Source organism: Thalassophryne amazonica, chromosome 4, assembly GCF_902500255.1.
Source record: "Thalassophryne amazonica chromosome 4, fThaAma1.1, whole genome shotgun sequence".
NCBI classification, from domain to species: Eukaryota; Metazoa; Chordata; class Actinopteri; order Batrachoidiformes; family Batrachoididae; genus Thalassophryne; species Thalassophryne amazonica.
The window spans coordinates 133,247,260-133,262,543 of NC_047106.1; the positions used below are offsets into that span (position 1 = coordinate 133,247,260).

General features: G+C 46.8%; 1 protein-coding gene across 3 annotated transcripts in view; it reads right to left on the bottom strand.

The window, feature by feature from the left end:
- Positions 1-15,284, bottom strand: part of LOC117508769 (cyclin-dependent kinase-like 1) — a 47,680-nt gene that overhangs the window by 7,874 nt on the left and 24,522 nt on the right. For all 3 annotated transcript variants that reach the window (XM_034168601.1, XM_034168600.1, XM_034168599.1), the window contains exons 7-9: positions 12,158-12,240; positions 3,320-3,376; positions 3,003-3,155 (exon numbers count right to left, since the gene is read on the bottom strand). In XM_034168601.1, coding sequence (XP_034024492.1) covers positions 3,003-3,155; positions 3,320-3,376; positions 12,158-12,240 — 293 coding nt within the window. The remainder of the gene's footprint in view (positions 1-3,002; positions 3,156-3,319; positions 3,377-12,157; positions 12,241-15,284) is intronic.

The following is a 15,284-nucleotide window of genomic DNA, read 5'->3' on the forward strand; positions in this document are numbered from 1 at the left end:
GAGATTAGAGCATGCCATAGGTATTAAAGGCACTGCGCTGCGGTGGTTTGAATCATATTTATCTAATAGGTTACAATTTGTTCATGTAAATGGGGAGTCTTCTTCACAGACTAAGGTTAATTATGGAGTTCCACAAGGTTCTGTGCTAGGACCAATTTTATTCACTTTATACATGCTTCCTTTAGGCAGTATTATTAGAAAGCATCTTATCTCAGGGACCTCTTAGTACCATATCACCCCAATAGAGCGTTTCGGTCTCAGACTGCAGGCTTACTTGTAGCTCCTAGGGTTTATACGAGTAGTTTCTTCCTGTTAAAAGGGAGTTTTTCCTTCCCACTGTCGCCAAGTGCTTGCTCATAGGGGGTCGTTTTGACCGTTGGGGTTTTTCTGTGATTATTGTATGGCTTTTGCCTTGCAATATAAAGCGTCTTGGGGCAACTGTTGTTGTGATTTGGCGCTATATAAATAAAATTGATTTGATCTGATTTATTGTCAGAATACCCGTAGTCATCACTGACAGATCTCAGGGTGTACGTATGAGCATCCACTTTTTCTTCAGTTTAAATCCAGACAGCCGGTAAGGGCCCCTTCACACATAGTACGAATGTGGCTGAATTGCGCACGAAACAGGAGGCGGTGTAAAATCGGAGCTGCTTCCAATGCCTCGTACACCTGTTACTACAACTATTTGCACACACCAGTGACTGAAAGCCAGACTGTGCCCTGTGAGAGCCCATTCGATCCCTCTCGCGGGAGGTGTCGGCCAAATTCCAGGTGACACCCATGAACATCTAACACCGTTCGCTTGGCATTTAGAAAATGTGTAGCCATTCGCGCCGTTAGCACAAAAATAGTGAACAGACGATCACTTTCCAGCTGGATGCGAAATTTTTACAAGTGCCCTCCATGAGTGTGGTGTTGCAAAACAGCAGCACATGTGGTGGTGGGAGGGGTCGAACTAAATAGCAGTAAAAATAACTAAAAAGAAATGATCACATAACAGAAACAGAGTGACATGTTGGTGTGTGCACTGAACTGACAGGGGGCGTGCCTCTGGTTCTGGATGTCACAGCTGGGGAACACGTACCGTGTTTGAACGGACATGAACTTACAACTGTCCACTGTGATACGCATGTGTCTGCTTGCTGTCCTCACGTGGACATAGATAAAAGCATATATCGCTGTTGCGACGGGCTGCAGCGAGAGAGGGCACGGTGCGCACATTGACAGGCTGCCCCAGGTGAAACAGTTCATCAGACCATAACATGCAGCGGGCGATCTGAATGTCACATCACCCACGTGAGCTTTGTTCCATAGGATGCATGTGTCTTTCCTGCGGCATGTCGTCCACAGGACACGTGTGTCGGGCCAGACATGCGTGCGGGGCCTGCTGGACAAACCAGGACAGCAGATGTGGACATGATAAGAGCGCACTGCATCATTCATGTCATTTCATGACTGTACGTCTGTGACCATGGGTCATCTACAGAGAAACAGATGACTCATACTTGTATTGTTCGCTTGATAAGAGGCATTCAATAAAATGCGGTGTTGTTTTTATGGTGTATGGTTTTATTTTTTAAAATATGTTTATCTCTTTGTTGATTTCAGGCATTTTTTTGCACCTTTTATGGGACAGCGATGGTAGCACAGTTTTTGGCTGCCACTCAGAGCTTTTGTAAATTGCAGGGTTGAATCCCGTGAGTGGCATGTAGTTATTTATTTTTTAACAGCAGCTGCATGATGTGGTTCCACATGCTTCAGCTGCTTGCACTGTGTTCCCGCTGCAACAAAACCGTTGCAGTGTGGGGTTGGCCCCGAATGGCTGTGGATGTCTGGGGCTCTGGGGTAGGGTGTCTGCCTCGACGGTTCTGCCGTGGTCCCGTGGCCCTGCTCTGGGCCTGTGGGGCCTATGGTCCTGCGGCCCGTTGTGGGGGTGGCTGGTGGCGCGGGTGTTGGCACTGGGGGGTTGGCGGCTGCTGGGGGGTTGGGGGCCGTGGTCTCTGCAGGGTGGTGTCCTGCTCTCGCTCGGGCGGTCTCCTGATCATGGGCTTTGGTGTTTGGGGTGGGATCTGGGGTGGGGTGATTTGGGGGGCCCTGCTGGCTACGCTGGGAGGCCTGGCTGTCGGGGGGTGTTGTGTGCTTCCTGGCCCCGGGGATGGGCCTTGCCTCTTGTCTGGGGGCCGGGCCCCGCCCTCGTATGGCCCGGTGGTCCCTACCTGTGCTTTGGATTCGGTTGCGGTGGCTGCGGCTCCTTTGCACCCCGCCCTTGCCGTCGCTCGCTCCCGCCTTCGGGGGCCGTGGCCCTGTTGGTGTGGTTCTGAGGCTCCCCCTATTGGTGGGCCCATGCCAGCGCCCTGTGTGCTTCCCTTGGGTATGGGGCTGCTCCCTGTGCCTCCGTGAGGAGGGGCGGTGTTGGGGGTGTGTTCCACCAGTTCCACCACCAACAGGTGGTGCAACTGGTGAGAGATGACTTCATGAGAAATACATGTGCAGTGCTAATATATATTCAAAGGTGGGGGTAATGCCCCACTTTTGGGATGACAATAGGAGTCAAAATCTGTGGAACAGATGTCAGATTGTGACGTCTGATGACTTCTGCTGAAAGCTTTGACTGCTAATTTAATTGAAGCAGACAGTAGATGTCATTTTTAATGTTGCACTGCTGTCAGATGACCGTGGTTAAAATAAAAGTCAATCAATACACTTGCCAAATCATTATCAAAATTAATAGTTACTCCACAGAAGATTGTTTGTGTGAGAAAATACCATAATTAAAGTGCTACAGATGCACTGAAATAATTATTGATATTCAAATTAAAGAGTATTTGGTGGGAATTTTTCTTTAGCATAATTATCCAAATATTTATGGTCTAGCGGAGGTTCTTGTTATCCTGGTTGCGTGGCAGGTCTTTAATACTACAGGTGAAACACTGTACTTTAGTTTCTGTTAGATTTTGGGTCACTTAAAATTCTAAAACAGCCCACTGTTGCATACATACCACTGCCTGTCTGCGCCGAGACCCTTTCTCATGACGTCTCCCGGGGCGCTCACTTTCACGGCCCCAGTTAGTTCCTCCTTCCTCCTGGAAGTAAGGGAGCTCTAGGAGCTCCTCACAGGACAGTCTGAGAGCGGGGTCCATCACCAGGCATGACTGCTCACACAGATAGACTGAGTTGACATCTCAAAACAGGATTTTCAGATTTTTTTTCCTCTGTAGCATTCTATTCTAAAATACATTCCATACTCTAGCTGCTACCAGACTACTGAGTCATCATAGTATTTATATTTGTCTTCGAATATACACATTGAACATACTTTCATAACTAGGACAGCATGAGGAGGCATTGCCTGAAAACGTTTTTCCAAAGGCTCCTAGAGAGAGCCAGAGAGAGAAGAACATAAAACATGAGCTGCACTTCATTGTCTAAAATTTGATTTCATTAAGAACACAGTGCCTTGCAAAAGTATTCACCTCCTTGGGTATTTACACATTTTAATTTGTTTACAGTGCATCCAGGAAGTATTCACAGTGTTTCACTTTTTCCACATTTTGTTATGTTATTTCAAAATAGATTAAATTGTTTTTTCTTCAAAATTCTACACACAATACCCCATATTGACAATGTGAAAAAAGTTTTTCTTTTTTTTTCCCCAAAATTATTAAAAATAAAAAGACTAAGAAATCATATGTATGTGAGTATTCAGTCTTTGCCATGAAGCTCAAATATGAGCTCAGGTGGATCCTATTTCCACTGATCATCTTTGAGATGTTTTGACAGCTTAATTCAAGTCTATCTGGGGTAAATTCAGTTGATTGGACATGATTTGGAAAGACACACACCTGTCTATATATACTCAACAAAAATATAAACGCAACACTTTTGGTTTTGCTCCCATTTTGTATGAGATGAACTCAAAGATCTAAAATTTTTTCCACATACACAATATCACCATTTCCCTCAAATATTGTTCACAAACCAGTCTAAATCTGTGATAGTGAGCACTTCTCCTTTGCTGAGATAATCCATCCCACCTCACAGGTGTGTCATATCAAGATGCTGATTAGACACCATGATTAGTGCACAGGTGTGCCTTAGACTGCCCACAATAAAAGGCCACTCTGAAAGGTGCAGTTTTGTTTTATTGGGGGGGGGATACCAGTCAGTATCTGGTGTGACCACCATTTGCCTCATGCAGTGCAACACATCTCCTTCGCATCATCCGTGAAGAGAACACCTCTCCAACGTGCCAAACGCCAGCGAATGTGAGCATTTGCCCACTCAAGTCGGTTACGACGACGAAATGGAGTCAGGTCGAGACCCCGATGAGGACGACGAGCATGAGGGAGCTTGAAAGATGCTGCAAAGAGGAATCGGCAAAACTGCCCAAAGATAGGTGCACTGAGTTTGTGGCATCATATTCAAGAAGACTTGAGGCTGTAATTGCTGCCAAAGGTGCATCAACAAAGTATTGAGCAAAGGGTGTGAATACGTATGTACATGTGATTTCTTAGTTTTTTTTAATATAAATTTGCAAAAAACAAAACAACATAAAACCCCAAAACCCTTTTTCATGTATTTTCATGTCATTATGGGGTGTTGTGGGTAGAATTTTTTGGGGGAAAAATGAATTTACTCAATTTTGGAATAAGGCTGTTACATAACAAAGCATGGAAAAAGTAAAGAGCTGAGAATACTTTCTGGATGCACGATATGCCATGTCAAACACAAAAAGTAATTTAGGCTTCTGTATGTTAAAATTTAAAAAATTATATTACTTATAAAAGCAAACTGAAATCAAATCTCTATAACTTGACATAAATTAAAAAATTAAACCCACTATGATGGTTTGCATCAGTAATGGCACCCATAATGCACATTCAGTAAATTGTCAGTTTCATTGGCAGTTTTCTTTACAGAAGTCAGGGGATGGATACATGAACATTTCCAAGTCACTGAATATGCCTTGAACTTAATTTACATGTCTTTAAGAAATACAAACTTTATAGTACTCTGTGGTACAGTAGTGTTCAGAATAATAGTAGTGCTATGCGACTAAAAAGATGAATCTGTTGTGTGGGCCGCCAGAAGAGGAGGTACTGCTGGTCCACCACCAGAGGGCGCCCTGCCTGAAGTGCGGGCTTCAGGCAGAGAGGGCGCTGCCGCCACGGACACAGCCGGGGGTGACAGCTGTCACTCATTATCTCTTGACAGCTGTCACCCATCTACACTTCATCATCACACTCCATAAAGACCGGACGTCATCTCCACCTCGTTGCCGAGATATTATCTACCTGTGAAGGTAATTTCTCTGCTGACTTAATACTGAGTAATAGTCTGAACTCTTTTGCAGCCGTTTTCCTGTGGTGTGCCTTATCTCCTGGATTGGCGTTTGGTGTGAACAGCGACGGCTTCGCTTCACACCCAAACCAGATAGGTGGTTTATCAGGAGCTGCACGAGTGTGTGATTAGAGGTGGAGGTGGCTTTCCACCTTCTGACTGTTTTTGTTACTGGGTGTGCACACACCCACATCTCACTGTTTGTGCTCCTCGCCAGCAGTACCAGATCCGACAGTCGGGGACGGTGATCACCTGGGAATTCGGGACTTGGCGGCTCCAGTATTCACCGGGTTCTGTGGCGGTGGAAATCGTGTGGTCCCGGCTCTTCTCAGGACAGACGTCTTCTATCCTCGAGCCTGCCCACACGTCACCTTGGTGTATTGACTGCTATCAGATTCTGTGACTGTCTGTATAATCGTTGTGCACATTCACAACATTAAATTGTTACCTTTTGGCTCATCTATTGACCGTTCATTTGCGCCCCCTGTTGTGGGTTCGTGTCACTACACTTTCCCCAACAGGATATCTCGGCCAACGTCATGGATCCCGAGGGGCGTCAACCATCTGTTGGACAGCCAATGGAAGAGCAGGGTGCACAGGCGTCGGCTGGAGGCGTGATTGGTGAGTTGCAGCACATCCTCACCGCCTTTACTGCTCGGATGGATCTGATGACCGAGCAAAACATCATCCTTAATCGCAGGATGGAGGCTCTCACCGCGCCGGTGGAAGCGCGCGCTCAGGGCGCTGCTGCAGCTCCTCCTCCTGCCGAACCGGTGCCGAATACAGACATTCCACTGGTCATTCAACGACCCCCCCCCCCACCATCCCCTGAAGCATACATAAGCCCCCTAGAGCCGTACGGAGGTTGTGTGGAGACGTGCGCGGACTTTCTTATGCAGTGTTCGCTCGTCAAAACATTCACGTGGGTCATACACATCTTTCAACACGACTCCCAGTTACAATCCTGAGCGGGGATTTAACCCTTCAAGCCCCAGCACTGGTGGACACGGGGTCAGAAGGGAATCTGCTGGATAGCAGATGGGCAAGGGAGGTAGGGCTCCCTCTGGTGGCGCTTTCTTCGCCAGTGAAGGTGCGAGCACTAGATGGCACTCTTCTCCCTTTTATCACACACAAGACACTACCTGTAACCCTGGTAGTGTCTGGGAATCACCGGGAAGAGATTGAGTTTTTTGTAACTCCTTCTACCTCCCGCGTGATTTTGGGCTTCCCATGGATGATTAAACACAATCCCCGGATTGATTGGCCGTCTGGGGTTGTGGCTCAGTGGAGCGAAACCTGCCACCGGAATTGTTTAGGATCCTCGGTTCCTCCCGGTGTAAATGCTAATGAGGAGGTTAAAGTCCCTCCCAATCTGACGGTGGTGCCGGTTGAGAACCATGATCTTGCTGACATCTTCAGCAAGGATCTGGCGCTCACCCTTCCCCTGCACCGTCCGTACGATTGTGCCATTGATTTGGTCCCGGGCGTTGAGTTCCCGTCCAGCAGGCTGTACAATCTCTCACATCCTGAGCGCGAATCAATGGAGACCTACATCCGGGAATCATTAGCTGCTGGGTTGATCCGGAATTCCACCTCCCCGATGGGTGCAGGTTTCTTTTTTGTGGGCAAGAAAGATGGCGGACTCCGTCCATGCATTGATTACAGGGGGCTGAACGACATAACAGTTCGTAATCGATACCCTTTACCCCTGTTGGATTCAGTGTTCACGCCCCTGCATGGAGCCCAAATTTTCACCAAACTGGACCTTAGGAATACGTACCACCTGGTTCGGATCCGGAAGGGAGACGAATGGAAGACGGCATTCAACACCCCATTAGGTCATTTTGAGTACCTGGTCATGCCGTTCGGTCTCACTAACGTCCCTGCGACGTTCCAAGCATTGGTAAACGACGTCTTGCGGGACTTCCTGCACCGATTCGTCTTCGTATATCTGGATGACATATTCATCTTTTCCCCGGACCCTGAGACTCATGTCCAGCATGTACGTCAGGTCCTGCAGTGGTTGTTGGAGAACCGGCTGTTTGTGAAGGGCGAGAAGTGTGAGTTTCACCGCACCTCTTTGTCCTTCCTGGGGTTCATCATCTCCTCCAACTCCGTCGCCCCTGATCCGGCCAAGGTTGCGGCGGTGAGAGATTGGCCCCAACCAACAAGCTGTAGGAAGCTGCAACAGTTCCTTGGCTTTGCAAATTTCTACAGGAGGTTCATTAAGGGCTACAGTCAGGTAGTTAGCCCCCTGACAGCCCTGACCTCTCCAAAAGTCCCCTTCACCTGGTCGGATCGGTGCGAAGCCGCGTTCAAGGAGTTGAAACGCCGGTTCTCATCTGCACCAGTTCTGGTGCAGCCCGACCCTAGCCGCCAGTTTGTGGTTGAAGTGGACGCCTCTGACTCAGGGATAGGAGCCGTGCTATCCCAGAGCGGAGAGACCGATAAGGTTCTTCACCCGTGTGCCTACTTTTCTCGCAGGTTGACCCCAGCTGAACAGAACTATGACGTCGGCAATCGAGAACTCCTTGCGGTGAAAGAGGCTCTTGAGGAGTGGAGACACCTGTTGGAGGCAGCATCTGTGCCGTTCACGGTTTTCACTGACCATCGGAACCTGGAGTATATCAGGACTGCCAAGCGGCTGAACCCCAGGCAAGCCCGCTGGTCACTGTTCTTCGGGCGTTTTGACTTCCGAATCACCTACCGCTCCGGGACCAAGAACCAGAGATCGGATGCCTTGTCCCGGGTGCATGAAGATGAAGTCAAGACTGAGCTGTCGGATCCACCGGAGCCCATCATTCCGGAGTCCACTATCATGGCCACCCTCACCTGGCACGTGGAAAAGACCGTCCGGGAGGCCCTGGCATGGAGCCCGGACCCCAGAACTGGGCCGAAGAACAAGCTCTACGTCCCACCAGAGGCCAGGGCTGCTGTCTTGTATTTCTGTCACGGTTCTAAGCTCTCCTGTCATCCGGGGGATGCGAAGGACCGTGTCAGTGGTCCGGCAGCGCTTCTGGTGGGCGTCCCTGGAGGCCGACGTCCGGGAATATATCCAGGCCTGCACCACCTGGGGCAAGGCAGACCACCAGAAGGCACAGGGACTTCTTCAGCCAATTCCTGTGCCTCATCGCCCCTGGTCCCACATTGGTCTGGATTTTGTCACGGGCATCCCGCCGTCCCAGGGCATGACGACCATCTTCACGATAGTGGACCGATTCTCCAAGGCGGCCCACTTCGTGGCCCTCCCAAAGCTCCCCACGGCCCAGGAGACTGCAGACCTCCTGGTCCACCACGTCGTCCGTCTGCATGGGATACCTACCGACATCGTCTCTGATCGTGGTCCCCAGTTTTCCTCACACGTCTGGAGGAGCTTCTGCCGGGAACTGGGGGCCACCGTGAGCCTCTCGTCCGGGTATCACCCGCAGACCAATGGACAGGCAGAATGGGCCAATCAGGAATTGGAGCAAGCCCTGCGCTGTGTGACGTCCGCACACCCGACGGCCTGGAGTGAACATCTGGCCTGGATCAAGTATGCACATAACAGCCAGGTGTCCTCTGCCACCGGCCTCTCCCCATTTGAGGTGTGTTTGGGGTATCAGCCTCCATTGTTTCCCGTGGTGGAGGGAGAGGTCGGTGTGCCCTCGGTCCAGGCCCACCTGCTGAAGCTGTCGGGTGTGGCGCTCCGCCCGTTCTGCCTTGTTGAAGGCCCGGACGAGGGCGAAGACCCATGCAGACCGCCGGCAGTCCCCGGCCCCTGCTTACCAGCCCGGGCAGGAAGTGTGGCTATCCATGAAGGACATCCCCCTCCAGGTGGACTCCCCGAAGCTCAAGGACAGGTACATTGGACCATACAAAATCCTCAAAATCCTCAGTCCTGCCGCAGTGAAGCTCCGACTCCCAGCTTCACTGCGGATCCACCCGGTTTTTCATGTGTCAAGAATCAAACCTCACCACACCTCACCCCTCTGTGCTCCCGGACCGGCGCCGCCTCCTGCCCGGATCATCGACAGGGAGCCGGTGTGGACGGTGCGCCGGCTCCTGGACGTCCGTCGGATGGGCCGGGGGTTCCAGTATTTGGTGGACTGGGAGGGGTATGGACCCGAAGAACACTCCTGGGTGAAGAGGAGCTTCATCCTGGATCTGGCCCTCCTGGCCGATTTCTACCGCCGTCACCCGGATAAGCCGGGTCGGGCGCCAGGAGGCGCCCGTTGAGGGGGGGGTCCTGTTGTGTGGGCCGCCAGAAGAGGAGGTACTGCTGGCCCACCACCAGAGGGCGCTCTGCCTGAAGTGCGGGCTTCAGGCACGAGAGGGCGCTGCTGCCACGGACACAGCCAGGGGTGACAGCTGTCACTCATTATCTCTTGACAGCTGTCACCCATCTACACTTCATCATCACACTCCATAAAGACCGGACGTCATCTCCACCTCGTTGCCGAGATATCATGTACCTGTGAAGGTAATTTCTCTGCTGACTTAATACTGAATAATAGTCTGAACTCTTTTGCAGGGTTTGTGGGTCCGTGTCACTACACTTTCCCCAACAGAATCCAGGTTTTGAGTATATTTCTTATTGTTACATGGGAAACAAGGTACCAGTATATTCAATAGATTCTCACAAATCCAACAAGACCAAGCATTCATGATATGCACACTCTTAAGGCTATGAAATTGGACTATTAGTAAAAAAAAAAAGTAGAAAAGGGGGTGTTCACAATAATAGTAGTGTGGCATTCAGTCAGTGAGTTTGTGAATTTTGTGGAACAAACCGGTGTGAATCAGGTGTCCCCTATTTAAGGATGAAGCCAGCAGCTGTTGAACATGCTTTTCTCTTTGAAAGCCTGAGGAAAATGGGACGTTCAGACATTGTTCAGAAGAACAGCATAGTTTGATTAAAAAGTTGAATGGAGAGGGGAAAACTTATACACAGGTGCAAAAAATTATAGGCTGTTCATCTACAATGATCTCCAATGCTTTAAAATGGCCAAAAAAAAAAAAAAACAGAGACACGTGGAAGAAAACTGAAAACAACCATCAAAATGGATAGAAGAATAACCAGAATGGCAAAGACTCACCCATTGATCAGCTCCAGGATGATCAAAGACAGTCTGGAGTTACCTGTAAGTGCTGTGACAGTTAGAACACACCTGTGTGAAGCTAATTTATTTGCAAGAATCCCCCGCAAAGTCCCTCTGTTAAATAAAAGACATGTGCAGAAGAGGTTACAGTCTGCCAAAGAACACATCAACTGGCCTAAAGAGAAATGGAGGAATATTTTGTGGACTGATGAGAGTAAAATTGTTCTTTTTGGGTCCAAGGGCCGCAGACAGTTTGTGAGACGACCCCCAAACTCTGAATTCAAGCCACAGTTCACAGTGAAGACAGTGAAGCATGGTGGTGCAAGCATCATGATATGGGCATGTTTCTCCTACTATGGTGTTGGGCCTATATATCGCATACCAGGTATCATAGATCAGTTTGGATATGTCAAAATACTTGAAGAGGTCATGTTGCCTTATGCTAAAGAGGAAATGCCCTTGAAATGGGTGTTTCAACAAGACAATGACCCCAAGCACACTAGTAAACGAGCAAAATCTTGGTTCCAAACCAACAAAATTAATGCCTCGCAGATGTGAAGAAATCATGAAAAACTGTGGTTATACAACTAAATACTAGTTTAGTGATTCACAGGATTGCTAAAAAAGCAATTTGAACATAACAGTTTTGAGTTTGTAGCGTCAACAGCAGATGCTACTATTATTGTGAACACCCCCTTTTCTACTTTTTTTTACTAAGAGCCCAATTTCATAGCCTTAAGAGTGTGCATATCATGAATGCTTGGTCTTGTTGGATTTGTGAGAATCTACTGAATCTACTGGTACCTTGTTTTCCATGTAACAATAAGAAATATACTCAAAACCTGGATTAATCTTTTAGTCACATATCACTACTATTATTCTGAACACTACTGTAAATCTGTCGAAAGGAGACAGTTTTCTGTGCAAGAAGGAGACCAGTGAAGAAATCCACCAAGACACCTAGACAACCCAGAAGAAGTTATACAGTAAGCTTCTGTAGCTGTTATTGGAGAAATTGTTTATACAGCTTCATGATGAAGTGGTATAGAAGATTTTTTTTGTTTAAAGAAGACTTCGCAGTTCAGCTACAGTTTGCCAGGCACAAGGCACAAGGCACACTGGAGATGCAAGCCACTCCACTATGACACTATGAGTGGGGATGCAAAAATCAAAACTTGCACGATGCACAATTTCTCCATTCACAGTCATAGAAGTATATAACTTCTTCAGAGTAGTCTCGGTGGCGTCACTCAGTCGTCTCCTCTCTGCACTGTCACTCAGTTTTTGAAAACTGTTTTATCCCACACAGATTTACCATAGAGTGGCATACTGTTTGTATTTCTTCATAACTGATAAATAAATAAACTGGTAATAACTGGTAAATAAAGTCCACAAAATATTCAGTGACTTAGAAATGTTCATGTATCCATCCCCTGACTTGTCTAAAGAAAACTGACAATAAAACTGATGATTTATATGTGTTACACCAAAGGGGACCATTACTTATGCAACCCATCATCTTGGCTTTGATATTTTCATATAATTGATATCAACTTGTAGAGATTTGCTTTCACTTTGAGTTTCAGAAAGATAATTTTTGACATTTTTACATAGAGAAGCCTGCATCACGTTTTGTGTTCAAAATGGCCGAAAACAAATTCAAATTAAAGCCCAAGGAGATGAATACTTTTGCAAGGCAATGTATTTGCTTGTCTCTATGGACAGAGGATTCATACCATTGTGTCAGGTTCAGGAATGTTGACTCCACTGAAGAAGACATTGGAACGGAAGACATGCTGGTGACGGGGGATTAGGTCACCTGAAGGCAGAAAACAAAAGAAGACAAACACTTCATTCTGTTTACAAATGGACCTTCTCATCAGGGGGATACAGGTGCACTGCAGCCCACTCCACAAAAGCCAACCTTACACAGATATTGAAGTGCCATTAATTCAACCTTGTACAAGTGCTCCAGATAATTATATCTGTTATTTGTAACATTTAGTACCCCCATCTAACACCTCTTAATAACTTTCAACACTGTTCTGCACACACTACAGTAGTGTAATTTCTTTATGTAACTTACTGCCCCTTACAAAGAACCACATCGATATATTCCTCATTTTGAATTTATTGAAGGTCACGCTGAAAACCAGGCCTGGGTCCTCACAGACAGCGACCATTTTATGAAGGACCCAGAGGATGCCTCGCACAGCACTTTTATACAATGTGGGTGTTACAGTGGGTGTGGTTTAGTCTCACAATTCTTCTGTTACTGGCTCTCACCAACAGGGGGAGCTCTCCCTGTATCTGAAACTTGCACATGCCTGATATAAGTGAAACTTAACTCATGTTTAAACTTTAAAGCAGATCTCAGAGACTTCCAAACAAATAATAAAGGCAAATACTTGATCACTAACATAAAATAAGGAATTAGCACAGATATTATCTAACAGTAGCACTGACATAACATTGTTGCTTTTGAATTTTATGCTTCATGCCAAACTTAAAATTAAGTACTATAGTATGCAATACTTACTGTGAACATTATTTCTCTGCATGCAATGCAGCCAAAGGTGAAAAGCAACTAATTGAGGTGGACCCTTGAGAAGACCTGCCTCCACCCTGGTACTGCTTGGGATTTGTTTTGCAGATATAACTGAATACACACATGAGCACAGTCAAAGAAGAGTGATCAGCGGTGTTTTGCTGTATCTGTTAATTTTGGCTCTCTGTTGGGACTGTTTACACAGAGACTGCTACCTGCTGCTTTGGACTTTGAACTAATAGTCTTTTTCAAGACTTTTTTACTTTTTTACCTTTTTATTTTTTTTTTTTTTTTTACTTTTTTACTTGACTCTACTGGTGGTTGGCTCTCACTGCGGTATTGTATCACTTCTTGTTCCGGAGCACAGCGGTGTTTTTCTGTATCTGTTAGCTGTTTGATCTGCGCAGTTAGATTGATCTAGTTATCTAGATTACGATTTGTTTCCCAGTGTAATCTTTACGTGCCTTAACTAAAGCACTCCTTCTGCTGAATCACCTCTAAATTATTTACACATTATTCGCTTTGCGTGTTTTTAGGAATCCGCTAGCTTAGCGTAGCTACTAGCTCTTAGCCGATTTAGCATGGCGGCTTCTCCTGTCTCTCCCGCACTTTTCTGCTCTGGGTGTGAAATGTTTAGTTATTCCTCGGCCTCCTTTAGCAGTAATGGTACTTGTAATAAGTGTAGCTTATTCGTAGCTTTGGAGGCCAGGCTGGGCGAATTGGAGACTCGGCTCCGCACCGTGGAAAATTCTACAGCTAGCAAGGCCCCTGTAGTCGGTGCGGACCAAGGTAGCTTAGCCGCCGTTAGTTCCCCCCTGGCAGATCCCGAGCAGCCGGGAAAGCAGGCCGACTGGGTGACTGTGAGGAGGAAGCGTAGCCCTAAACAGAAGCCCCGTGTACACCGCCAACCCGTTCACATCTTTAACCGTTTTTCCCCACTCGACGATACACCCGCCGAGGATCAAACTCTGGTTATTGGCGACTCTGTTTTGAGAAATGTGAAGTTAGCGACACCAGCAACCATAGTCAATTGTCTTCCGGGGGCCAGAGCAGGCGACATTGAAGGAAATTTGAAACTGCTGGCTAAGGCTAAGCGTAAATTTGGTAAGATTGTAATTCACGTCGGCAGTAATGACACCCGGTTACGCCAATCGGAGGTCACTAAAATTAACATTGAATCGGTGTGTAACTTTGCAAAAACAATGTCGGACTCTGTAGTTTTCTCTGGGCCCCTCCCCAATCAGACCGGGAGTGACATGTTTAGCCGCATGTTCTCCTTGAATTGCTGGCTGTCTGAGTGGTGTCCAAAAAATGAGGTGGGCTTCATAGATAATTGGCAAAGCTTCTGGGGAAAACCTGGTCTTGTTAGGAGAGACGGCAGCCATCCCACTTTGGATGGAGCAGCTCTCATTTCTAGAAATCTGGCCAATTTTCTTAAATCCTCCAAACCGTGACTATCCAGGGTTGGGACCAGGAAGCAGAGTTGTAGTCTTACACACCTCTCTGCAGCTTCTCTCCCCCTGCCATCCCCTCATTACCCCATCCCCGTAGAGACGGTGTCTGCTCCCAGACTACCAATAACCAGCAAAAATCTATTTAAGCATAAAAATTCAAAAAGAAAAAATAATATAGCACCTTCAACTGCACCACAGACTAAAACAGTTAAATGTGGTCTATTAAACATTAGGTCTCTCTCTTCTAAGTCCCTGTTGGTAAATGATATAATAATTGATCAACATATTGATTTATTCTGCCTAACAGAAACCTGGTTACAGCAGGATGAATATGTTAGTTTAAATGAGTCAACACCCCCGAGTCACACTAACTGTCAGAATGCTCGTAGCACGGGCCGGGGTGGAGGATTAGCAGCAATCTTCCATTCCAGCTTATTAATTAATCCAAAACCCAGACAGAGCTTTAATTCATTTGAAAGCTTGTCTCTTAGTCTTGTCCATCCAAATTGGAAGTCCCAAAAACCAGTTTTATTTGTTATTATCTATCGTCCACCTGGTCGTTACTGTGAGTTTCTCTGTGAATTTTCAGACCTTTTGTCTGACTTAGTGCTTAGCTCAGATAAGATAATTATAGTGGGCGATTTTAACATCCACACAGATGCTGAGAATGACAGCCTCAACACTGCATTTAATCTATTATTAGCCTCTATTGGCTTTGCTCAAAAAGTAAATGAGTCCACCCACCACTTTAATCATATCTTAGATCTTGTTCTGACTTATGGTATGGAAATAGAAGACTTAACAGTATTCCCTGATAACTCCCTTCTGTCTGATCATTTCTTAATAACATTTACATTTACT